The sequence below is a fragment of the Anopheles maculipalpis genome, chromosome 2RL (genome assembly GCF_943734695.1).
Source record: "Anopheles maculipalpis chromosome 2RL, idAnoMacuDA_375_x, whole genome shotgun sequence".
NCBI lineage: Eukaryota > Metazoa > Arthropoda > Insecta > Diptera > Culicidae > Anopheles > Anopheles maculipalpis.
Window position 1 is genome coordinate 81681351 of NC_064871.1, and position 25586 is coordinate 81706936.

A 25586-nucleotide genomic window follows, 5' to 3' on the forward strand; every position below is an offset into this window, starting at 1 on the left:
TATTGCCAAGAATAGTGTTTTTTTTTATAAATAATTATTAATCAAGGAATTAGTCTGTGGAAAAATATAAGGTATATAGTGACCGTTAGTAAAAAGAGATTGTACATCATTTTCTAAACTATCTAATAAAAATTCAACCAAACTCATTTAACTAACAAAGGAATTGGTTCCATGCTGAAGGATCCCTTTTATTTGGGTCGCTCAGTGGTTGTGACTTATCGCCCTTCGCTAAATAGTCAGTCCTGTGCGTATTGGAGGCGCGATAACCAACAAACTAAAGTGTCTATGATAAATGAAATAGCTTTAACCCGGGCTTATCTCAAACACGATAAAAGATCATTAAGCAAATTACCTGTTTGTTTAACATTAAAGTGCGACATTTGAATAATCCGGCTCGTTTTCACCTCGCACGTACACCGGTCCATGCTTGGCCATGTACTTCTTGATGAACTCTCGTGCCTTCGTTTTAACGGAATCCGTCACCTCCAGCTCGTGAACGGTATTGTCGCAGTGCTTCAATTCCTTCAGCATTACAAAATGTGTTAACTAGCAAAAAGGGAAAATGTGTTTTTAATTAGTAAATTTTTAATTAATTAAACAAAAACTGCCATTACCTTGCGTGCAAGATGCTTAAAATCTTCATTGTTCGTAATACGACCGAGCGGGCAGTTATCCTTCCGATAGCTGCCCAAATGCTGCACAATTACGCCGGCAATGTCCACCCGGAACTTTTCCTTAATTTTCTTCGCCTCCTCACTGTTCAGATCTCCCTTGCTTGATTTTTTCCGTTTGGCCAGCTTTGCGGACAATGCAGCCGCCGAATTTCCACCCTGCCCTTCAGCACTCGGTACCGGTGTAACTCCACCGGTTGTTTGGCCTGATGGCACTGCCGAGGGCACCACACTGCTTGCCACATTACTTTCATTCGCCGATTCTTCCGCCGATTTGCGCTTCTTGCCCAAACGTTGCTGTACCTTCTTCCATTCTTCGTACGGGGAGATCTTTTTCTTTTTGGTCAGTATATCTAGCTCATCCACGATACACTTGTCCTCGACGATCTTGTGCGACACGACGAGATCATCGTCCATCAGTGAAGCATCACCAGCGGTACCGACACCACCAACACCACCGATACCACTGCCACCAGCCACATCCGATGCAGTGGGATTCGCTGTTCCTAGAGCAGTTTTATCCAGTGGACCACCAAATGGATTATCGGTGAGAGATTTGGAGAATACGCTGCGAGCCCTTAGCCGTTTCGCTTCCTCCTTTCGCTTGCGTAGCTTTTCCTTCGTTTCTTTGTACCGTTTCATTTCCATCTGACCGTACTGTTTGTCCTCCTCTGTTCGAGGCTAAAGAAGGGAAAAAAATTTTCTATTTAGTCAAAGAAGCAGACTTCGGTAGAGTATGGCTACACTTACACTAATAATTCGAGCCTGCACCAGCTTTGTACTGTGTTTCTTTTTCCTTCTCGGCAAGAGTTGCTGCAAGGCGGCTTCGTCCGGTGTGGTGGTGTTTGTAGTCGTTTCACCGAATATTTCCTCCAGCGTTAGCATCTGTGGTGAACCTTCGCCGGACCCTTCACGCTTTATCGACACCTTCGACATGTCCTCGTTCATGTCGTCCGGTTTCGCCAACACATCGTCTGTTGCAGGGGGGGATAAGAGATTCATTAGTCAATGTCCTCGGAAAAAGACAAATTTGGACTGCATTGTCAATTGATTCGGACCCAGTTAAGTTATGGTCTAGCGAAACGGTCAATCAGCTTTGTTAACAATATATAGTGAAGATATAGAACATCATGCTCGTTTATATTACTTTTAAGAACTTGTCAAGTAGGGTGAGGTCCTGATCCGTAGCGGGATTTAGCGGAGAGCAGAATGAGCGGCCGTGGAGAGACCCGAATTCCTAAAATACCTTCTTCTCGGTCAGCTGCTCATACAACGTCACCGGAAGCTATATGATATACGTCTGTTTTAATCGTCCAGGGACCAAGAAAGAAGTGGTCAAGATTCTTAGAGGGTCGCCATTCCAAATTACTCCCATCTTTAATAAATACGCTCATGCACTGAGGTCCACTTACCCAAATTAAAGCTCGACTGCTGCTTCCGTTTCTTCTTCAGCAACTGTTCTAGCTGTACCGCCAGCTCCTCCTCACTCGAATCACACGTATCGGTCGTACTCGAATCGGAACTGATCGAAACATCCTCATCCGCAAACGTTCCCGCCGCCCGGCCTGGTTTCTTCGGTGGTTCCCACTGTGGCACGCGTTCCTTCACGTGGAAGTAATAGATCCTGCCGTACTGATCAATCGCAAACCTCCAGTAGGGTGGTAATTTCATCGGCGGCAGCTCATAATCATCCGGATTGGTTGACATCGGTGGTGGTTGTATCTTCATGTACGCATGGCTGGGCGGTGTTGGTAGCAAACGATCATCTTCCGAAAAGTATTCCCCGGTAGCAGGATTCATACGCACCGGTATGTCCATCGGTGCGGTGAGATGTGGATTCAACCCGAACCGTAGGCACGCGTTTTCGTGCATCATCCACATCTCCTTTTTGCGCCGATCCGCCTCCTCCTGAGCGACCTTCATCTCGAACAGCATGCGTCGCTGTTGCTTGGACATGTTATCCTGCTTGAGCGGAGCATAACCTCCCAAACCGGGTGGACCTGGAGGTGGTCGCTTCAGTTTACTACTCAACCCATACGGACCATCGCGATCGTCCAGTGAGCGACGGCGTTTGGGCTCAGTGCCTCGCAATCCACGACTGTCTCCTCCCCAGCCACGACTATCCCGATGCCGGTGGTGCTTTTCGTCCTTTTCGTCATTTTCCAACCCTAGAGCCTGGTACCGCATATCCGCTTCCCGCTCGTGCTCTTTCATCTGCTCGATACGTTCCTTCTTCGGGATGCGGAACACTTCCTTAAGGTTTTGCCAGCTGATAAGTAGCTTGCAGGAAAGGATTCGTATCTGCGTTCCGAGGCGTTGCTCTTCCGGTGCGTTTTCATCTTCCGGTTCGGGAATTTTAATGTCGGACGGCAGGACACTGGCAGCGATCGAATCGGACGTTGAAGCTGCAGCAGCAGCAGCAGCGGCTGCGGCGGCTGCAGCTGCCGCTTTCTCTTTGTTTTCGACCTCCTTATCGCAAGTACTGATAATCTCCTTCAATTTCCCTAAATCGGCCAGCTTCAGTAACTCCGGCATGTTCTTCAGTACCTCCACACTGCCAAGAACGTCTTTTTTGGACGCTTGCTGTTGCCGTTCCGTTGTCGTCGTGGTCGTCGTAGACGCTTGGTTGCTGCTATCACTACCAGCCCCGTTACTATTATCACTCGGTGAACTCGTTCGTGATACTTCCTTCTCAAGCTTCAGCTCAGTTGTGGCTGGTTGAGCCATCGGCGGCGCAGGTTCTTCCTTCAATACCGACGCTCCAGCGGCATGCTTTCCTTTCTCGACTCGTGCCCACTTTTCCACAGTATGCAGTATTTTGCTGTCCTTCAGCATCGTCTTGTTGGAGATGGGAAGTCCGTCCAGTGTGTCCAGGATTTGTATGCGAAACTTGAGATCTTCGATCGATTCGGTTGACTCACAAATCCACCCGTATAGCAGTCGTAGGCCGTGATAATCGAGGAATAGACGACGGCAGGGAAGCTCACCACTCTGAAGCAACGTAAGAAGCCGGCTGCGTGACTTGATGTCCTTTGCGCGCACCATCAGTCGAGAGAGTTTCAGTGTGTGGGCTTGATTCTTGAGCCCAGTCTTGAGAAGATTATTAATTTCCTCGTCCAGATCAGGATCTTCGTGAATTTCTAGACGCCGCTTTTTGCGAATCGTTGTACGCTTCTTGCGAGTCTTTTTCGTTTTCTCCGGCAGCATCACAGATGTAGCTGAGGTTGTTGGAACACCCGTTTCTAGATCACTTTTAACTCCATCAGCTCGCTCGTTGGCCGCAGCTGCCAGAGCTGCCTTTGCAGGCTTTCCAGGTTGTGCCGATGGTTCCGACGAGATCGCCGTTGCATCCTGATCCTGCTTCTGTCCTTCCTCCTCACTCTCTTCCTCGTCCTCACCTTCCTCCTCATCTTCATCGTCATCCACCTCCTCATAATCCGAATCGCCTCCTTCTCCGGTAGGTTTCGCTCCGATCCAACCGCGACACGTTTCTGCCTCACAGTAACACTTTTGCGCCTTCCGTCCATACCGTTGAAATTGATAATCGAAGGTAATTTCTTCACCCGGCAGAATGTACTTCGTGCTAAAGAAACCAATCCGCAACTCTCCATTAACCGTCCATTTTTGTGTCTCAGCATTCGGGTCACACGAATGGTTAATAAACCGTGAGATGTTACCCTTCGTCGTTGCATCAATAATCCCATCACTTCGCAGTGCCATGAAATAGTAATGCTTATTCTTTTCCCTCGAGTATACTTCCGCCCGTTCGTCAAACTGCGCACTGTTCAAAACCTCGCCGACGTATTCCATAATAAACTCCCCCGGTGCGATCGGAGTACTCGCCTGTATGCCGAAACCTTTCTTCTCCGTCCGGAACACCTGACAGTGAGCATATTCCTGACGCTGAAACCGACGATTCGTACACCGATCACCAACGGTACAGCGTGATCCACACTCAATCATAAGCAACCGGTTAAGACAATCCTCTCCGCATCCATGCTCACCCCGGTCAATCTCTTCCGAGGTGAGAAAACAATCGCACGTCATCTTTTTCGCCTCCTTACTCACAATCCGATCGCTGTGATAGATGTTTTCGCGGATCGTTTCGAACCGGCTCAGCTTTTCCTCCATATCCCGCAGATACTCTTCCGACAGTTCCACGTTCGCACTGTCACCTTCGTTTGCAATGACGGGCCAGGCTGGACCACTAGAATTGCCAGCAATTCCTCCTTGGAGAACCTGGCCTCCTTGCAGTCCTGACTCTCCAGCTGGATATCCTACCATCTCGCCTGATGGAACTGCGTACGGATCAAAGCCAATGCTCGATTTCTTCATCAACCTATCCTTGTCGCGTACCAAACCATGTCCACTGGTGCGTTGTTTTTGCGAGCTAATCGTCTTGATGCGAGTAGATCGTCGAATAACTCCATCGTCGATGTAGCTTTCCACCAGCCGTACCTTGTCGACACGCAGTGCATCACGATCTTCTTCGGGAGGAAGTGCTGGGCCACTAGCAATTGCCGGATTCGTTTCATCGCAGGACATAACATCGAACGGGGAGCTTGCACTGGAACGAACACCGGAATCATCCTCTGATGGGAGTCCACCACTCGACAGACAGCTTCCTTCATTATCCGACAATCCCGCCACCGATTCCGAGCGTAGTGTTTCCGCCTCGCTAAAGATCTCGTCCACTTCTTCCTCTGTCTTACTTTCTATATGATACTTTACATCTTCTGATTCTATTTTCGCTTCAATTGACACCGGTTCTGGGACAAACGATTCCTCTTCTTTAAGAGGGAGCTGTACTGGTCGCTCTTCTTGTTTGACTTCAACAACCTTAGGCTCTTCTATTTCCACTGGTTTTGCAACCATTATTGACGCTTGTTCTGCTTCTACTATAGGCGCATCAATAGTTTCCTCCATTTTGTACATCTTCAACGATGCTTTTGTAACGATCTTCGGCGCCTCTGGAGACGCTTTCCGGATATCAACCATTTGAGGATCATTTTGGGGAAGCTCCGTACCATGCCCAACAATTTGTTCCTCGGGTTTCTTCTGTGGAATCTCCGAAACCGGGTTTTCAACCAATACTGGAAACCCTTTTTCTTCTGGATATGCAGAATTTTTTGACGCTTTCGATGAATCGCGCTTATCTTTCGATTTCGATTTCTTCGTAATCGAACGGTCACGATTGGTTTCCTCTTGTAGGAAACCTCCTGCACTACTTTTTCGACCACGTTCCTTCTCGCCGCCTTCACCGCGATGTTTCTCATCTCTTGCCGGCTTTTTACCGCTGCTACTGCTGTTTCCGCTCGTATTGACATCTAGCTTCCGAGGATTCGTATCACCCGATGAGGATGATTTTGATGAGCTCCGGTGCTTGCTGCTGCTACTGCTGCTGATGTGCTGTTTATGATCCTTTCGGTGAGAGGAGGATGATGAGGAAGAATCATCGCGTTCTTTTGTCTCGGTACGGCGGCGAGAATCGTCAGCCGGCTTACGGGATATTGGTTGCAATTCCAATGCTTTCAGCTCCGATTCGAAACATTTTTTCGGTTTATCTGGACGTTGAGGAACCACCGAGGGACGCTTTTTGCTTATAGGCATGCTCTCCGTAAAACCGGTCTTCTCCTTCGGTTCTGGCATAACGGTCGCCTCGGGTGCTTTCTTTTCACTGTGCTTCTTTCTATTTTTCTCCTCACTTGTTGTTGTGCTTCCGATGGATTCACGATCCACAGTAGCCTTATCCGACGACTGCCTATCGAAGCTAAGCTTTCGCTCACTTGCATGGCGCCGATCGTGCTTTTCCTCGCTTCGTTCCTTCGATTGCATCCGCTTGCCGGTATCTTCTTCCGATCGTTTCTTATCCTTTTTACGAGGATCACGTGAACGTTCCTCCTGATGGGTAGATTTTTCCGAACGATATTTGTCCTTGCTAGCCGGGGAATCTTTTGAAAGACGATCTTTGCCTTTCTTTGTAGTTGCCACATCAATAACCGGCTTTGTTTCCGGGTCGCGTTTCTCTTTTTTGTGTGCTTCCTGCTGTACTACAGGACGTTGCTCTCGTTCGAATTTATCGATATCTACGAGGATATTCCGATCTTGCACGTCAGAATTGCTTCGGCTCTCCATTGGGGTTTCCCCTGACTTTGGCCTGATATTTTGATCTTGTTGAACAGGTTTTTCTTCTTGAGGCTGATCAGCTGCAATTTCTGTTGCTTTATAAGAGTTTTGCTCTTCTACTCGTGTGTCAGGAAGATGCACATTATCCAAAATGGTGGTTGGTTTAGCATCTGATGGCAAGGCATCTGTGGAACTTGCTTGTTTTTCGGTAAAAGTTTCCACGCTAGCAATTTCATCTTGTTGCACTTCGGCGTTACAAAGTTCTGCGGTGATTGTGGATTCTGCTTCAACATGTTTGGCTGTCAATTGCATTTCATCAGCTGTTTTCTCTTGTTTAACATCTGTATCCGTTAGTACAGGTGGAACTGTTTCGCGCCGTGCCAGTTTTTCATCTACCACGATAGGAACATCCGTCACAGCTGGTTCAACTACAATCACTTGTTCCGGGGCAACATTCGCAACGTCTATAGCTGATTCCTGCGAAAGTGTTGCCTCATCCGGTGTGACCTCGGCGGGTAGATTACTTTCAATTAGCTCAACCTCTTGCGACATCATGTTCCGGACAGCTCCTCTTCCACGACCTGCTCCCCGTCCTCCTCCTCTACTTCCCCTTCCACCACGACTACCACGACCACCACCTCGAGGACCTCCACGTACGCCCCGAATACCACCACGCCCTCCTCGACTACCTCTACCGGATGTTGGTCTATCCAGTGCATCGTTAATGATTTCATCAGCCTGCAGTACAATCACATCTTCATCATCCTCAACCGGTTCCGAAACTGCGGCCGGTCCCACCTGCTCCTTGCTTTCTTGCGATGCACTCGGTTGTTCCGGTTCGGCGGCAGAATCATCCAACTTCACATCCGAAGTAATGCTGGAACTTTGAGCCGTTTTGTACGATCGTCTTATGAACGTAGAGCCAGCGGGTCTTTCCGATTCACTGCTCGTAAGGCAACTGCGTGATTTTCTGCCCCCTTTGTTAGCACCGCTACTAATCGGAAGGGTCGTTTCACCCAGTTCCTGTGAGCTGGAGCTATGTATACTATCATCATCACCAAACACCGTTCCATCGATCCGTAGCGATATGAGCGTATTATTTCTCTCTTCCGGCTGGGGCAGCTGAATCGTTTCATCGGTCGGATCAACGGCAGCAATGTCCAGTATCGTGTTAACGACAGATTTCTTTTTCCTTCCCCTTTTTGCACCGATCGATCCGCCACGCGCCGTCGATGATGTCGACGGTTGTACTTCTTTCGTGGTCTCATATGGTGCAGCGGTGGTACGCTGCTGTTTGCTTGTTCCTGGCTGAAGACCACTTATCGCCGGCACTCTTTTCGGAGTTCGTACACTGGAATATGTGCGCACGGGCTGTTGGGCGGAGAATAACGTCGATAAGTACGATGAGCTAGCAGCAGCCACATCCCAACCGGTTGTGTACGTTACCTGATTCATCGGCAGCAGTGCATCAACGACAAAGTCGCGGAATTTGTTCGTCGCCTTTACCTGCCTTTTCGATTTTCTCGTACCGCCCGAACTGTCCACCGTTTCTCCACCGCCCGCTTCATCCTCGATGTACACCAGTGTTTCGCCATCGACCAGCACCGTTGTGCCGGTTCCCTCATCCACTACTACGTTCTCTTCTGTCATAATAATTGTCTCACCTTCAATCGTTTCCATCAGCTGCTCTTCCTCCATTATTTCCTCCTGCACGACAACGGATTCCACTTCCACCGCATCATGCGATTTGCTCGATTCATCGTCTAATATTTCAATCATCTCCACCATCTGATCTTCTCCCAGCGTGCTTTCTTCGGTTGATTGCGGTACGGGTGAATCAACACTCGTCACGAAGGCTACGTTGGTACGTGCCCCGCGTCCACGTCCACCACGACCGGCCCCCCTGCCCCTTTTACGCCCTCCACGGCTACTAGCACTAGAAATAATTATTTCCTGCACCGGTGTACTGGATGCCGAACGTCCTCCACTATCACTGCTGCGGCTTCTACTATCGGATGATTCTCCCGCAAGCTCCATCATTCTTCCACCACCGGGTGCAGGCACCTTTGTTCCGGAACCACGTTTACGACCCATAGCTACCGCTTATCGGTTGCTCTTTAACTTAGACGGGTTAATGTTTAGCTAAATTGCTTTAAAACCACAATGCATAGCGAATTCTATGTTACACTGAGGATGGCGTTCGTCTTTTTTCCTTCCTCTGATATGGCTTGTATTTGTTCGCTTTGACACAAAATAAACTTTTCTTCTTCTTTCATCAGAAAACAATCGCTCCTGTTAATCAGCGTCTACACTGCCCCTTGATTGTGAATCTAGGTTGAAAGTTTTGTTGAAGACAAACAATTAGGATAATTTTTAAATTAGTGGGGTATCTGTATCAATTTCCGGCAGGTAAGCGAAATAAGCATAATTATCTAACTTCTTTATAATATTAAAATATTTTCCGAAATTAGGATTCTTGAATTTGAATAACAATAAGGATGTCAAATGTTCGCCTAACATATTGATTCTTGTGAAAAGAAATAGAAGGAATCTTAAACTCTGCTTGATAAATCAGTATTTATTTATTTATTTTGTTTTGCTTATATTTTGCTAGTATTTTTTTACAATGAACAAACAAAATAAAAGTGCTGCTGAAGGGTAGACACAGCTTAATCTCTGCTGAATGCGACCGGCGTTTTGACAGCTTACGAAAACCCAGTGTCAGGTGTGGCAAACCTCTCATCTTTTATTCAACACAAAAACAGTGATATTTGCGATAAAGTAGGGTAGAATAAATTCACACAAGCCAAAAAATAATGCTAATAGAAGAATGAAACAGTTTCCATGCTGACCAGTGCATCATTTCATTCCATTTTCATCCCATATCCAAAATGCTAGCACGTGCTGTTTGTTTGTTGTTTTGGTCTGTCGGCGCTGTCAAAGCGCAACTGAGCAGCGCTACCAGCACGAACAAGCGGAACATCAGCACCAGCAAGAAAACAACATAAACAAGTCAAAAATATGCTAAAGAAGTGGTAAACGCACAGCAGAAGGTTGGGAAAAGTGGGGCGCCTCGTAATGACGTAAATATTCCGCCACCACAAACACTCTCCGTACTCTTCGTAATACGGCTGGTATGGTTGTGGGTCTCTCGCTCTCGCTCCTTTGGATCGCAATCGGGTTACGCACACACAATCGTGTGTGACGACGGTCAGTGAAATTGGTGCCACGGAAGTCTGTGGTCAAGTTGCGCCTCTTCGTAGTGATGTCCTTTTCCGACTAGAGGACACACATTACCATGCGTTAATAGAGAAATGCATTAGCAGAGTGTACCGTGGTGCATCGTTACCTCCAGTGCAACATTTTTCAAAGAGAAATTCGGGACCAATCGAGCAGAAGTAGCGAAAGAGGCCATTTCCTTGGTGTAGTGTGCGTGTTGTGTTTTATTTTTAATTTTCCTCTATGTTTTAGTTTTTTGTTGTGTGTCCACTATATTGTGATTGTGTGGAACAACTAGAACGACGTGATCTTAAAAACCCGATAAATGGCTAGATTCAGATAACGCACATGTGAGCAAGTTGGGAGTGTTAAGCAATCACTCAGTTAGAGAGCAAGGTGTGAAAACTAATCCACCAAGCAAAGGCCCCGGTTGGTTACGCTGATAAAAACGCGCGCACGGGAGGATAGGGAGTTTCGTTGTTCGAACAACCAACCCAGCACAACGGGATCGGGATAGAAAAAAACATCAGCAAGATGAGTGTTTCCAAGTATCTTCCCATTCATGTGTCCACCTCACAGAAAGTAATTGCATACAAACACCGCCACCTGGTTATTGCTATCGGTACTCACATTTTCTCCCTCTATCTCTCCGTTGTAGATCATCATTCTGTCGGTATCGGCCGGTGTTGCGCTGTTGGGTGCCCTCGCTGCTTACCTTGGCCGTCGGAGAACACCACTGCCCCAGCAGCGCCGGATACGAAAACCCTGCAACAGACGCACCCGCAACAGTGTCCGCAGCCCGAACGATATTATGTCCGTGGCGGGTTCGAAAGTGTCCGCCCGTTCGTACAGCCCGAGCGGATCCGTGCATGCCATCTCCGATCGAATGTCACTCGCTTCCGGCTCGTTAGTAGCTGCCGGTGGTGCAACAGTCGGTACAATGGGGACAATGACGCTTCTCGGCAATACAACCCCTCTAACGCCGCAACAGCTCGGCGTTATGGGCATGGAAGCACTCGAGAACGTCGTCAGCTACTGGGAAGATGCACTAGCTGGCCGGAACGATTTTACGGACATTCCCGGACGGACGGCAAATGCCGATGAGGATGAATTTTGCCGCGAACTGCAAAATCTTCTCGATGCGGCCTACAACCTGCAGGAACAGGGTGAACTACTCTTCCTCGACGAACGATCCGTGCTTTACCGTGATGATGAGCGGAAGGCTATTACGGCGGGCGGTGAGCACGGCCTAACGAACGGTCACCGATCCGGTTCGGATCCGAACTTTGATTCGGCCGAAAGTTTCGCTTCCGCCCTCGATCAGGTGGCCGATTTGCGTGAGTTCGATGACACGGAATCGTTTATGGATATGGAACGATATCCGCTGTACTCGAGCGCGCTCGAAACAATGGACGAGCAGCAGATACCGTACCGGACGCTCCGAACCGATATGGTTGGCTGTGCGTCCGATACGGAGTATCTGGCCAAGCTGCACTGCATACGATTAGCTTTTAAATTACTTTTTAAGGTTAGTACTCTAACTCACAGGATCGTGTAGAATGTATGGCTTGGACAACTTTTTTCTTTGTTTTTCAGGATCCCAAAAATGGTCGCTGGGTGGCCGATACCGGACGCCAGATCCTGACCGATCTGCTCTGTCTCGGCGACAAGGATCCGAAGGATTTCCTAGTCGCGTACGAATCGATGCTAGAGTTCCTTCAAAATCCCAACAACTGGAACGATATCGAGCTCGAGCTGGAATCGCGCAACGTTAAAGCGATGACGTTTTATGACGTCGTGCTAGACTTTATCATTCTCGATGCGTTCCGCGATCTGGACGCACCACCGAACAGTGTCCTTGCGGTCATTAACAATCGTTTTCTGTCGAATGGCTTCAAAGAGTCGGCGCTGGCAACCGCCGTTTGGTCCGTGCTGAAGGCAAAGAAGCGTATGCTCAAGTTCCCGAACGGCTTTATGTCACACTTTTACTGCATTACCGAGCAGCTGTCCCCGCTGATGGTGTGGGGTTTCTTTGGACCGAACGAGAGCCTTAAAGAGGTGTGCCAATACTTTAAGGATGAGACGATCGGTTTCCTGTGCGACATCTATAGCTTCCAGAAGTGTCGATACACAACGGTTGAGGAGCTGGCGGACGACATTCTCGAAAACATGCGCAAACGTGTTAACAATATAGGCGTCAAGTTCAATCAGTAATGTTTAGTTTTCGTTTTTTGTTTGGTGAGAGTTGTGGGTGGGACTCGAGAATGTTTGATCTGCTTGTCGAAATGGTTACAGTTTTGTTCTATCTAATTTATTCCATCCAACAAAACTCCTGGTGGATGGAAGGTTAGCGATATAAGAGGAAAGGGAGTTCGGTGGGGAATGGGGGAAAAACCCAGCGCTTCGTAAAAATGGACATATTAAAACACGAGTGGGTAGTTGATAGTATACCTGAATACATAAGTTAAGCCACCCAGCATCAACGGAAGGAATGGAATTTTTAACTGGGCACCAATGTTGTTAGAATACCACCACGCACTGCGGCGTATCGGAGGCTATAGTGGGTTTAAGCAGGTAATAAAAGAAGCGTCCGCAAATCTAGAACAGTGTGAAGTTTTTTATTCAAGCTAACCATTTCATTATAAAGACACAGTCCTCTTTGGTTAAGTAATTGTCGAACAAATTTACCTGAACAGATGTCAGATTTACCAGTTTGGCTTCTAAAGTGATCGTCAATAATAAAATATCACTTTCATGTCCATGTAGTGTTGAAAATTGTAAAGAAGGGATGCCTAAAACTCTACAGAATATAGGTTTGAGTTTTTTTATTAGGAAATTCGTGAATATTTCCTAAGTGACGTTATGGCATTTATCTTTCATTGTGAAATTAGTACCCACAGTACTAGAGCCAAACGACTAATGAAAAAAAAAAAATCAAAAAAAGGTATAATTTCAAAACAAATTTTAGCGACAACGGATTTCTATTTTTGTTAGTTCAAGATTAAAAAGGCAAAAAATAATTAAAAGCTTAATATAGAGCAACCATATAATAATATTATTTCGACTATGCATGACCAAGATATAGCAGCCACATTGGAAAATTTGGAGGATTTTAATTTGTTCAATTCAAAGCGACAATTGTTTTGTTCGTGTGTTGCTAAAATGGTGAAGTTTGTGACCAAAATTGGTCGACTGTTCCGATTTCCAGACTATTCAGATATGACCTGCATAAACCTCTTCAAAATACATCTAAACGTATGGGACAATGGCTTTAATAAAGTGAGAAATCGAATTTGCTCATCAAAGAACTACTTTCTTCTACTGTCATCTCCTGGTGAATAAAAAAAAAGTCTAGGAAAACAGTTAGTTTATGTTAGTACTTTAAAGGGGGGCATACATTTTGCAGTAAAATAGAATCGAGTGACTTACATACGCAGTGCCACTCTACTAAAGTACTAAAGTGACCAATTAATTAAAGAATAAATTCCGATTAAATAAATATTCAGCTTTTAGATAGAGCAACGATAGCTGCGGTATTGCAAATGGAATAATTAAGAAGCATCTTACCACACACACGCTCACACGATGACGAATTCGATGAGGTTGATCTACTTAATCGTTTGCTGCAGTTTGGTCATGCGTTCCTCTAGCTTCTTTACCTCTTTGTTAACGTTTTCTAGATTCTGTGCGAATGCTTCCTGTACGCCGGTGAGAAGCGTCTTGTTGGCTGCAACACCGTTCAGGATGGATGATTGCGTTGTTTCCAGCTCGGCAAACAGTTTGCTAAAGTTTGTAGCTGCGGAGATAGGAGTTGGAAACGTTTCGTCGATATATTGAGTGTGTGTTTGTAATAAACAAAAATTTTAAATTACCATATTTGTGCAAGGATTCCAAGGTTTGCATACGGTGCAGCATATCGGGGAGTATCTGTACGATCGGTTCGGTGCTCTTCGCTATTTCATAAAGCTCCAAGATCTTGAAATAAGGAGATAATAATATGGTTAGAATTACTGTTCTGCGTATTGAGTAAGATTTAGTGAATGATTTTAATCTTTCTAATGAATAATTCAAATCAACTTCTGCAAGTTGATTAAAAGTGAAGCTCTCTCTTTCTCTCTCTCTCTCTTCTTAACTTAGGTCATGCCTAAGACATCCTAGGTCATGCCGGCCATAGAATCGCTTACTAGACTAGGTGATACCGCTGACTGTCGTCAGGCCTCACTACGAGGAAACACAGGTGGAATTTGAACCCCGATCGTGCCGTGTGCAAGTGAAGCTAATTGTACCTTTTGCTCCCGGTTCGGATCCTGCCCAGTAGCGTTCGATTTCTCCTGTATGTTGTTCATCTGCTGAAGGAGATTATTTAACCGCTGCTCGACCGTATCCAACTGGGACGGTTGCAACAGTGCCGCCTTGGCCGATATATTCTGTACCGCTTCGATCAGATTGCCCGTGCCGGTTGTCCCTGCCAAACGGCTAATACGTTCCGGTTTTGCACCGACAGCAACCTCCAGTTGATGCAGCCGATGTTCCAGCTTCGCCACCCGGGCACTCTGCATCAGCTCGTTCGCAACCAGCTTCGGATCGCTGCTCGTGACGGCACCCGTCTTCTTGTACTCCTCAATCTGGGCAATCAGTTTCTTCGCCTCTGCATCACCGCCGCCAGCAACCACTTCGCTACCGATGACTTGCTCGAGCTTCAAACTTTCCAACACCTTCTTCGCGGTACTGACCACCCCAAACACCGTCTCGTACGAAGCTTTCTCTTCCGCCGTACGACCCGTATCCGCACGGGACGCTTCAATTTCTTCCATCAGCTCGTTCATTTCGCACTTGAGCCGGTGGCAGCGCTGGAGTGGAGTTTCCCGTTCGCCCTCGCCGGCCAGCTCGTACTCCATGCTGCGTGCGTCGTAGCCCAGCCGATTCTTGCGACCGATGCCGTCGGAGAAGTCCACGTCACCGGTAAGATACTTGCCACGGAACTTCCCAATCGAATCCTTGGTGGAGATGTGCAGCCGTTCGATTGCATCGTTCACCGGTTCATCCTCGTCGTAGTCGGATGTTTCGGTTTCGTTCACGTCCGGTGTCTCATACACGTCGGGTTGATCGTGAGCCTAGGGAGGAACAAGCAAAGGAGCGGTGTGTTTTCGTGGTTTGCTGGATGTGTCTACAGTGGTGTTTTCCTCTTCACCCACAATACTCACAATGTAAGGCAAATATTGGAACTTTGGGTCAGCCATTCTTTTGTCGCGGTATGCGTTTATTTTACTGGAACGAAAAAGAACTTTTATTTATGCTGAACGGTCCACTCTCGCAATTGTTGATAGTGGATGACATCACTTGGATGGCAGAGGATAGCATTAATCGTTTGACAGCTGGTGTCATTGCGGCAGAAAGGTTGAGCCAAAATGTCGTCTGAAATTCACGAAAGAAATTAAATTAATGAATTAAAAACTACTCAAAGATCACAACAACTTCAGCATATCATCAATACATCCCTTTTTTTGTCCCAACACAAAAAATCTCAAAAGATTGTTGTGGTATAACTTACTTTCACATACAGATGGCGCTAACCGGAATTTTAGACTGTTGTACGATGTTTGCCAATTAAAATTACAGTTGAATGCCACGGGGTTTCATCTTCTTGGGCTGCTCTAGGTTGAGCCTGCCATACAGGCATTGTTAGGACGCTGTTAGGACGTGGTTCATTCGCCTTCACTCGACCAACAATAGTACTGATTGTTACTCTCGGGAACAAAACCGGATGTAAGCATCCCCCGTTGGTGGACTGATCCCAGGAAAGGATGACCGATCCCGAACTATCGCGCAGCTCCTTGCTACGTTGTCAGAGATCTACTTGAACCCGCGTATCCTACTGATGAAGGTCGAAGGTCGGAGGAATAATCTTTTTCACTGGACTAGCCAGGAGAAGTTTTTAACCCCGGGCTAATGTTCAGCTAGTCAAATTCTTCTGACGGCCTTAATAGATACGATCTCCAGAAGAAGATGCTAACTTGTTATCCGTTTTGTCACGGACGTCTGATGACAATCAGGCACATTGTCTTTGTTTCAAAGAGATCCTCGATCCTCAATTCAAAGGAACTCGCCTTTTAATCGGATGTTAGTTTCGTTTGCTGAAGTCGATGAACAGGCCCTGCGCATTCGTCAAAACAGTATCCACCGAGCCCGTTTACCGATCTCTTATTGAAATGCTGTTAATTTATTGTTTCAATTTATGATACATTCACCGGCAACGAAACGTGCAAGATGTTCCCAGGTGTTAGCTTACTCTGATTTTTTTCTTAAAAAAAATCCCATCAAATCCGAAGCGTGAACAGATAAAACAATAATCTAAACCACTTTTTTCCAAAAGAACCAACTCCATCTCTCAACTCTATTCTCGTTTTTTGCCCTTTTCGTTACACATACACATTTTCCTAAAGCTTTTCGTTTTGTTTTTCTTTTAGATAACACCTCTTTTCTTCCGTCCGCTTTTACCACATTTTAAAGCACGAACATGAAACAATTTCAACGGAAAAGCCGGCCAAACAAAGACGATTTACATAATGTTCGGTGAATTTGCAAATTAAATTCACAAATATATGTAATCGTTTGCTAAGCTTTCATGTCGCTCTCTCACTTTCAGACCATACACTTTTGACTCATTCATTTACTGTCCCTGGTTTAACTGTTTTGCACACTAAATTTGGAAATAGTTTTTACGACAACGACATAAAAACGTGTGTTTGTGTTTGTTGGGGAAGATAGGTAGATTTTCAAATATTACTACTTTTCTAAAAAATCTTTCTGGCTTTATGTTCTCTTTTCTGTTCTCTCTGTACTACACTTGGACAAAGTTTATACTATGGGCTTTTGAGGACGTTTCCAATTTTCCTACAGAAATGAGGATACTGCGATATTTATGTGAGGTTTTGGATGCATTCTAACTGATAATTTTGTCTGCATGACTGCTACATTCACAACGAGGCCTACCGCCGCCTTACTGAGGAAAGATAGAAAGGATTGTTTAATCATAAATTCCAATCAACGACATTCCCTTCCTCATTTTCCATCCACAAGAACATTGACTAGGCGCAGTTTGTAACGAGAAGATTTGCAAATGATTCAAACTGTTGTTAGAAACAGTGGTAAAATCTGGAGAGCAAACGATTCAACGGTTGGAGCACACAAACAGTACAACCAAACACAGGACAGTTTGTGTGTGTGTGCATGTGTTTCATTTTTTAGCAAACTTGTTTTCATTTGTTTAAGTTATTCAATTTACCACTTTTAGTTGGGCAGGATAATTTAGGAATGTATTCACATAATTTTAGCTAACTGTAGTTGAATAGATTCGTGAGTTTCCTTTCTTCGCATATTTTCCAACCGCTCGTTCTTTGCAAGACGGAGTTTTTTTTTTAATTATTTTGTTTTAGATTAAGATTCGTGTGATAATTTCCTTTTTCTCCTTTAGTCTTCTATCGTCGGGTTTGTTTGGTTTCCAAGACTTGTGCGGCCAAGACCAGCGGCAGCAGCACTGATGTTGTATTCAACTCTACTACCAGGAGACTCTCTCTTGTAATGGTCGTTGAAATATATTACACACGACGTAAAAATGAAAGGAAAAGAACTTAAAAAGGCCTATGAAACTAAAACTATTTCGAAAAAAAAAATCACACAAACTAAATATTAATAAAAACGATTATATTTTGTTCTTTGATTTAACTTAAGTATTATAAAAATGACGGATTAGCGACGGCGCCTGTACTGCGCGACTTGCTTACTCAAACAGACATTATTCATCTTGGTTCCGCTTTCACTTGTTAATTTGCCTTGTTGGGCTCTCTGTCTCCCTCTCCCCCCGGGGGGCAAAAAAGGGTGACTTATGCGTGTGAAGCCCCCGAAAAACACATATATTAATTATAAGCAGCGGATTGTTTTTTTATACACAAATAATAGCATAACATAACATGTTACATACGCGGGGCTGTAGTAGTGGTAGTGATCGGTAGTATTAGATCGATTCGTTTTCTTTTGAAGGAAAAAAAGGATCGTCAAGGGCAAACAATAATCGATCGCTCGTAGGGAGTAATAACAGTAGTAATAATAATCTTATATCACTCTTTAAACTGTATGAGTTTGGATGAACAAAAAGTTCATCCTCCAGACACCCCATCTAGCTGTACGACTTTGACCTCCTGTTCAACCCATTCAAGGCAACACAATTAGAGACCGAGCTGGCACACTCGCACGAGAGAAGAGAAAGAAAACAAGATGAACGTAAAAAAACAGGTTAACGAGTAATATAATTAGCCGATATAATATAATTAGTCTTTAATTTATAACCTTTGTTATTACTTATGTCTCCATCCGGGCTATCTATCTCGTTTTCATTATAATAATATCTCCCGAGCGCACTCTTCCCGTGCTAACCGGTAATGCGGGCATGTATTAATAATTTAATAGCAGGTTTTTAATGCGCATTCACATGATTCTTAGTAATTCGATTCCTTCTACTAGCTCCTTTTTTTGCATGTCGTTTGTATATTATGGTATCGAACGACTTTTTTTCTTTTTAATTTTATTGCTTACAATTGGTTGTCATAATGCTATCAGTTTAATTTAATCTTAATGGTTTTGCTGCTTGTATTAACCCTACTAAACTTACAGCTTCAAAAAATGGGTGAAACAAAAGACAAAAGTGAAGTGTTTTTAGTGGGGAGGCGAAAAAATCCGAGAAGATAATTATTAGTTTGCAGGAATGTGTAGAACTGTGCTAGAACAAACCCGCGCACTGCTTCAAGATGGGGGGGCGGAAGGAGGAGGGAGGCATCCTCTTCTTTGGGTCCGTGCAAGATTCGAACAAGAAACGAACGACGGAGAAGAAGAGTATCAAGTATTAATCTTACTAGGCTAGCCTAACTAAGGGCGATATGACTTAGCATTTCTCGTAGCCCATCTTCCAGAACTGGTTGTCTTTTACTGATTTTTCATTTCCATTTATTAGAGACAATAGATAAAACGACAGCTCATTAACACGTAAATGGAAGTAATCAATTAATGTGTGTATATTAAAGCGAATAGAGAAAACAAAGTTATAAGCAAAATACAAAAGGAAGGAAGAAAAACACTTCTTCTCGTAAATTAGAAGAGGTGAAACGAAAAAAAAACGATAACAAAAGAAAAAAACATTCCAAATGTACATTGAAACAATACGAAAATAAACAGCACATAAATGTTTAGCCATGTGTGCAATATATCCCACCATCCATCTATTATGATAGAAGAAGTACACTCCAGTACATCTGCCTACTGTTGAATCTTTTTGACAGGATCAGCACAACCACCGGACAGGTCGCTGTCGGGTTTGTGTGCCGAGCGTTTAGGAGAAGCACACAGAATACTATGACTGTTGGGCAGATTTCGATGCCCCCACTGTCCGTGGCCAGGTGGGCTAGTGACGCATGATACTGGTAAGGGTGGAAGAGAGTGGAGGCGAAGGACGAGTAGCGGGCAAAGGGCTGCGGACATTGCGCGGGCCTCAAATTACCAGTGCCATATCCTTTTTGCTCGGCAGATTCGCCTTCTTGCCCTGCCACAGCGAGTTGTGTATCGTGAACGCGTCAATCGTCACGGTGAGGTGTTTGGTGTGCACTTGGGTGAAGCATTTACCGCCCGAGTTGTATCTGGAAAAGAGGAAGTGTAAGATAAAATGTTTATTTTTTTTTTTAGCCTCAATAGTATTCATTCCACGGCGGAATAAGCTGCTGATAAGGACAGCATGCTCGTACTTGAAGAACTTGTCGAACATCACATCATCGACCTGGCTCGGCCCAGTACCGTACAGCTTAATGATTTGCTCATTCTCCGGCCAGTAGCCGTACAGGGCGCGGAACTGGCAGCCGGCATCGCGGAACAGCACCAGGAAGTGCTTCGCCTCCGAGCGGGCAATCTTTTCCAGAACCTTTTGCTTGGCGTCGCGGTTTACCGCACCCGGGAAGACACAGTATTCGACGGCATTCAGGATGATACCACGGTTCGATTTCGTTGCCGGTTGCTTGTACAATCTCGGTCCTGGAAAACAAAAATGGGAATCCCCCGATTGCTACCGTTAGTACACGCTGGCGGTGTATGTGTGTATGTATGCAAGTAGTGTAAGAAAGAATATTTGTCAGGCCACATTGCTACACAACAGAGCGCTAAACGGCAGCAAACGTATGCGAGCAAGTATAGGGCAGACAAACTTCCGAGCAGCAAACTACAGACCGTTGTAATCCATCATGGAGCTCGCGTTGGACGAGATGTCGCTGGAACCATCGTCGAAGCCGCGCCGCTTCGTGATCAACCCGGGCGGTAGCGAGCCCGGACCGGACGGCGAAGGCAGATGGCGGCTGGACGGACCCATGCCTGGTGACGGTGCCCGTCTCGGTGGTGTCGCCCGGCCCAATCCGGAGTCGGAGTCTAGCGGTTGCGGTTAGTACGAGCGCGTACGAAACACATCCAGGTACGACATGAGTGTGAGCGGGGATGAATGAAGGCGCGGGCCAAGATGGCACAATGAGCACAAACACACATACACAACACACACGAGAGATAGTAAGAGGTTGTTGCAGATTCGAAATTGGGTTTTTTACGAAGTGCGCGCCATGAAGAGAGATGTTGTGAAGGAAAGATACAATAAAAGAATTTCAGTCAGTCAAATTGTCAGGCACGGTTGCAGAGTGTGGCATGATGATTCGGTATGATCAAGATAGGATGAAAGGGAGCAGGAAAGGAGAAGGAGGTATTGGTTTGCATTTTTTTGTTGGTAAATGTTATATTTAGCGCACAACCATTAGTAATGTTATTAAAGAAGCAGCATTTGCATTTTTAATTATTATTAAAATGCAGTCATATTGTTTTCAAATTCCAATTCGGTTAGTAAGAAAAAAAGACAAGATAAAAAAAACATAGAAAATACTCAAAAATCTGACAATACGGCATTGGACCGTCATAATCAATTGTAAATAAATAAATACTCAAAAATCAAAAGAACACAAGCCAGAAATGAAAATAAAACATACAAAAGACTTAAAAGTAACCAAAACTAAACAATAACGATGAGCATGAGTATGAATGGGTAAGGAAAAAGAAACACCAGACACGACGTTGGAAAAGACCCAGATTCACTAAACATTTGAGGATCATCCAAGAGAGAACAAGGAAAATAGAATCCCGACACCTGATAACAGAAGAGCTAATGGAGTCGTTGTGAATAGTGTTAAATGCCTACATCTAGCTTGAAGTGTTAGAGTGTGCTGGCCCTGTATTTAGCATTTGCCATTTACTCACTACTGCTGTCTTCTAATTACTGGTTAGTTTTATTACGGATTAGTGTAATACTGATACAGCGTATAAAGCTTTTCTAAGTTACGGTGATTAATAGGCAATAATATTTACTTCAGATTAAGCTACTTATATGTTTGAGTTTTCAAAGAGTTCTCCTTCATTTTGACATCTTCTTAATGGACTCTTCACCAACAAAAAAGTTTACCTTTAACACCAAACAGTTTGCTAGGTGAAAATTTTCGCCCAACAGCATCTATACCGTGCGTTGGTTCTTTTCTGTACTTGAGCGCATTAAACGATTGTCGACGAACATGTTCTGTCTTCTGATTTGCTCCGCTCTCTATCGTAAGCCGCTGGAAAACGTTTACCAGACACTCTTTGAGGCTAGAAGACGATCTTCCACCAGTTTTCGGCTCCGATCGATTTAACAGCTGCTGATTGGGCATATCGAATTGCTTAATATGCTCTGTCTTATCACCACAATTTCGCACCAATTCTATCAGCTTGTCTGTCTTGGTCGCGCTGGTCGTGGTGACGAGGGCTTCTTTTGGAACGTTTCTATCCGATCGAAGACTTTCATACACTGCCAGACATCGGTCACAGTACCAATGATTGAGATTTTCCTGCTCGTCCAGTCCTTCGAACGTGCGGACATACGAAGGGACTGCCACGGTTCGGCGGTACGCCGATCTACGGTCAAAATTTCCATTGTTCAGGTGCGAAAATTCTAACCTTCCTAGCGAGGTAAATTCGCTAATCGTTGCACAAGACACACACAGCAACATTTCGTAGCTGATAATCAACGATCAAATCAACTATCCTCAAGGGAGTACACTTCACCGACACATCATCAGTGCAAGAACTAAGCACTGGATCGCTGGAAAAGATCTTCTCACTAAAAACACAAGCACACCAAAGTATGGCGACGCTAAAAATATGAACTACAATCACCAATGTTCACAAGCACTCAACGAAATGACTGGGAAGCGCGATTGCGTCGCTACTTTGGACGGCACAAATGGATAAAGGATGACGTAGGCCGGGTCGATCGAGAAACCAACCAGCATCACATGCTGTGTGTGCCAATGTGCGAGATGACGACCGACCATCAAGCACCATTTGTTTATCGCTGGAAAGCATGTATACAAAACGGCTGCTCCGGGTATTATTGCAGGGACCTCGATTGAAACTAATTACGATTCATTTGCGACCGCCGCGCTGTGGTACCGAAGATGCAAAGTGACTAAACACAACAATGGGTTGGCACAAGGGTGATGAAGAACAGTAGAGATTTTTTTAGCATCGATCCGATCGAGAATCCTAATCCCACACCATAAAGTAGTAGAAAGCGTGTTTGCGGATTTAAAGACAAAAGATAATTATACAAGTGCAGAAGAGGGTTAAACCAAATAGTGAAACAACAGAAATTGCGAACGAAAGGAGTGTAATAAAACCAATAGAAAGTAAAAGCAACGAAAACGAAAAAAACACTTCTATCCCCTATTCCATCTTTGAAAGGATGTTAGAAGCCTTTTGTTGATTGCTAGAGTAAAATAATAATCCCAAAACTATATCAACCCAAAAGAAAATGTAGTGCCTTTTTAACGTGAAAACCCATCCCAAAAGGGGAGTAGTGCAGACCTCCACCATCCGACCGTACCACAGCAGGTTCAGATGTGCAACATGGATAAATATTTTTTTGTGTAAATGTATGTGTGTAAAATGGGGGAAACGGAAATGTTGCATCAGTTGGTAGAGACTGTGCGCACGTTGATAGAGACAGAGAGAGAGAAAGGGACGTGTTTTAGACGAGTTCTTACCGCATAGATTCATTAGGGAGTTTGATTTACGTCCCCGGAAATTGGCACCTTTCGCTAGCGAGATACGGGACAGTGTGCGGCCCCGTTCGATCGTGGCTGGTTCTGGAAGAAGTACATGAGACATGAGGAATTTACGTGTTGTTTGTACGGTGTGTGTTGTACGGCTGATGGACGCGAAAGTGTCCGACTTCTATTTGACATTCATCGATCGACTAGAAACAGTTGAGTTGAATATGTTTTGTTTTTACTTGATACTATATCGTAGTGACAGAGAGAAAGAATGTGTATGTTTTTTTATAATATTCTAACAGAAAATTACTTAATTTGTGGCATTTGACGTACTTCTTTGAAAATAATATACTGATTTGAACAATATTCCTTTCTATCTACATTTTTCTGGATCAATAGCGATAGTCAAACATGTTTGAAACATCTTTTGAAAATAGCTAAAATAATATGAAGCAGAGAAGGACCAGGTTTTGTTTGCTGCATACCTGAGTTGAGGTTCTCTAGGAGGTTCTCTATGAAGAATGAACATAAACATTTGAACATTTGAACTTGGAGGGTTCGATCACTGTTTACTTGTGTAAGCGATTTATTAAAAGATTTCGTTTCTGCCATTTTCTTCTAGTAAATCGAAGATCTAGGGTAGCTCCAATGAAAATGAAAAAAAAAATCGATCTTTAAATTCGAAAAGCTTGGCTCAAAACCCAAGGTGGAATATATTTTCTCGCTCCAAATTAAGATTAAAAATCCAAATTAAAATCGCCACAAATTAAGCTAAAAAAATTTAACGAAAAATTCTTTTCATACTACAACAATCATGAGGGTAAGAAATACAAAGAAAGACATTCCCGCAACGTGTGTAAGAACAAACCAAAACGCTAATAACTGTACTCTAAGCTACCGAACCAAAACAGACACTGTTGGTGTAAGCGAAAGATCCTCAGTTAATGCATTTGCCCTCCCCATTTTCCTTACGGCTTGTTTTGAAGTGAATAACGAAAAAGGTACTTAAACACAACACCAAAAGTCCCATTAAAAAGTGCAGAAAACATGGTGAAGAGAGAGAAAGAGAGAGGTACTCAAAAACTTGTGTAGCCCAAAACAAGTGTTACCGACACACTCCGATCCGCACCGATCCACACACGTAATGCCACAGCAGTTCGCGGCAAAAGGGTGAATTTGGGGTTAGAATGTTCAATGAATATTATGGATGATAAAATCAGGCAGAAAAAGGGTTATCAAGTCAAGCATGCATAAAGTAATGTGATAAATTTAGATGTTCGTACATTCTTTAGTAAACATGTTGTTAAAAAATTATTCTTGTACGATTAATTTTGTGTTAGGTTAGTTAGGCTAGGGTTAGTAGAGTTAGTTGCCTCTGTAGCTACATACACTAACTAGCAAAGCAAATGCGCATTCATCTATCATTCGAATAGCATAATGGTAGATCCTTCGCAACGTACGTTAATCACGCACGTGAACGGAATTTGGGTACACGAAAAATGTAATCTACTAATTGGATTTACTTTTTTAAAATGGATTGTACAGTTAAATGAAACCATCACCAACCTCTTCCTGTTTTGTAAGATCCACGGCGTCCGATCGGCGTTGAACTACTGCTGGGATACTCGTCCGGTGATTCTGGATATGGTTATGGTTAAGCAATTTTACGATGTGGGATAGTACACGTACCCGTACCAGAACAGAAGAGCGTGAGAGATATAGTAGCAGCAGATAGGGTAGTGTTTGCAGAATTTACACAACGTTCGCGTGTAAAGGTGTGTTATTTTAATTATTGATACATTGGTGGTGTGATTATAAGCGTAGTGATTGAATATGTAGAAGAAAAGATGAAAGGTAAAAACATCAAATCAGTTAATAACAAGATCTTAATAATACAACTTCTAATGTACTAGAAGCAATATTTGTAACGCTAAAAGGCGACAAATTGAATAATTGTATAAGCTTGCCCAATGAAGCCCCGTTAGTGTGATTAACAAAAAAAATGTACTTAAAATAATATAAACCTTGTTAGCCGAGTGCATCACTTTATCACCTTTCGATAAATGATTTTAATTTGAGGAGTAAATAATTTTGTTTTCTTTGTCCTCACCATTGAACAATAATTTTTAAAAAACAACTAATATAACAAAATGTACAAAACAAATGCTGTAAAACTTAAAAGTCGATAAAACACATAAAATTAAAACGATATATAAAGAAAAAAACAAACTTTACCTCTGATTGCTAGTGAATCCTGCGATCCCCGGTAGTAGTCTCGACGTATCGTGTTCGAGGCACTATGCATACCGAGACCTGAACACGAACACGAGGCACAATTTTCAAAAAGCAGGATCGTCGTGTAGATTGTCGAAATAATAAACGAAGGCAATAATGGAACGATTCACAAACATAT

General features: G+C 44.2%; 4 protein-coding genes across 7 annotated transcripts in view; 1 reads left to right on the top strand and 3 right to left on the bottom strand.

Moving 5' to 3' along the window:
* Positions 1–352: 352 nt before the first annotated feature.
* LOC126567722 (probable histone-lysine N-methyltransferase CG1716) lies at positions 353–8510 on the bottom strand. Its single transcript, XM_050223989.1, has 5 exons — positions 8244–8510; positions 2084–8168; positions 1422–1645; positions 615–1352; positions 353–546 (listed from the first exon to the last, which is right to left on the bottom strand). The coding sequence occupies exons 1-5, from the start codon at positions 8493–8495 to the stop codon at positions 367–369; spliced, it is 7479 nt and encodes a 2492-aa protein (XP_050079946.1). The 5' UTR covers positions 8496–8510; the 3' UTR covers positions 353–366.
* A 2003-nt stretch (positions 8511–10513) lies between these two features.
* LOC126568140 (mitoguardin) lies at positions 10514–12230 on the top strand. Its single transcript, XM_050224565.1, has 3 exons — positions 10514–10598; positions 10675–11544; positions 11613–12230. The coding sequence occupies exons 1-3, from the start codon at positions 10551–10553 to the stop codon at positions 12228–12230; spliced, it is 1536 nt and encodes a 511-aa protein (XP_050080522.1). The 5' UTR covers positions 10514–10550.
* Positions 12231–13614: 1384 nt separating this feature from the next.
* LOC126568281 (dynactin subunit 2) lies at positions 13615–15320 on the bottom strand. The gene is made up of 4 exons (XM_050224729.1): positions 15221–15320; positions 14303–15130; positions 13889–13991; positions 13615–13812 (listed from the first exon to the last, which is right to left on the bottom strand). The coding sequence occupies exons 1-4, from the start codon at positions 15254–15256 to the stop codon at positions 13625–13627; spliced, it is 1155 nt and encodes a 384-aa protein (XP_050080686.1). The 5' UTR covers positions 15257–15320; the 3' UTR covers positions 13615–13624.
* A 4126-nt stretch (positions 15321–19446) lies between these two features.
* Positions 19447–25586, bottom strand: part of LOC126567739 (patronin) — a 59245-nt gene continuing 53105 nt past the window's right edge. For 3 of the 4 annotated variants that reach the window (XM_050224009.1, XM_050224008.1, XM_050224007.1), the window contains 6 exons: positions 25409–25486; positions 24740–24811; positions 23165–23266; positions 20283–20477; positions 19808–20090; positions 19447–19702 (listed from right to left, as the gene is read on the bottom strand). In XM_050224009.1, coding sequence (XP_050079966.1) covers positions 19558–19702; positions 19808–20090; positions 20283–20477; positions 23165–23266; positions 24740–24811; positions 25409–25486 — 875 coding nt within the window. In that variant the 3' untranslated portion in view covers positions 19447–19557. Of the gene's footprint in view, positions 19703–19807; positions 20091–20282; positions 20478–23164; positions 23267–24731; positions 24812–25408; positions 25487–25586 lie in introns of those variants that run through there. The other variant, XM_050224010.1, reaches the window with a different exon arrangement.

Excerpts from the sequence above, each read along its gene's own strand:
- LOC126568281 (XM_050224729.1), bottom strand. The coding sequence starts at position 15,256 with ATGGCTGACCCAAAGTTCCAATATTTGCCTTACATT. Across the intron at positions 13,992-14,302 it reads ATCCGAACCGGGAGCAAAAG|ATCTTGGAGCTTTATGAAAT; the intron begins GTACAATTAGCT and ends CCTTATTTCAAG. Across the intron at positions 13,813-13,888 it reads GGAATCCTTGCACAAATATG|CTACAAACTTTAGCAAACTG; the intron begins GTAATTTAAAAT and ends CTATCTCCGCAG.
- LOC126567722 (XM_050223989.1), bottom strand. The coding sequence starts at position 8,495 with ATGGAGGAAGAGCAGCTGATGGAAACGATTGAAGGTGAGACAATTATT. Across the intron at positions 1,646-2,083 it reads GCAGTCGAGCTTTAATTTGG|ACGATGTGTTGGCGAAACCG; the intron begins GTAAGTGGACCT and ends CCCCTGCAACAG. Across the intron at positions 547-614 it reads TTAAGCATCTTGCACGCAAG|TTAACACATTTTGTAATGCT; the intron begins GTAATGGCAGTT and ends CCTTTTTGCTAG.
- LOC126568140 (XM_050224565.1), top strand. The coding sequence starts at position 10,551 with ATGAGTGTTTCCAAGTATCTTCCCATTCATGTGTCCACCTCACAGAAA. Across the intron at positions 10,599-10,674 it reads ATGTGTCCACCTCACAGAAA|ATCATCATTCTGTCGGTATC; the intron begins GTAATTGCATAC and ends TCTCCGTTGTAG. Across the intron at positions 11,545-11,612 it reads CTTTTAAATTACTTTTTAAG|GATCCCAAAAATGGTCGCTG; the intron begins GTTAGTACTCTA and ends TTTGTTTTTCAG.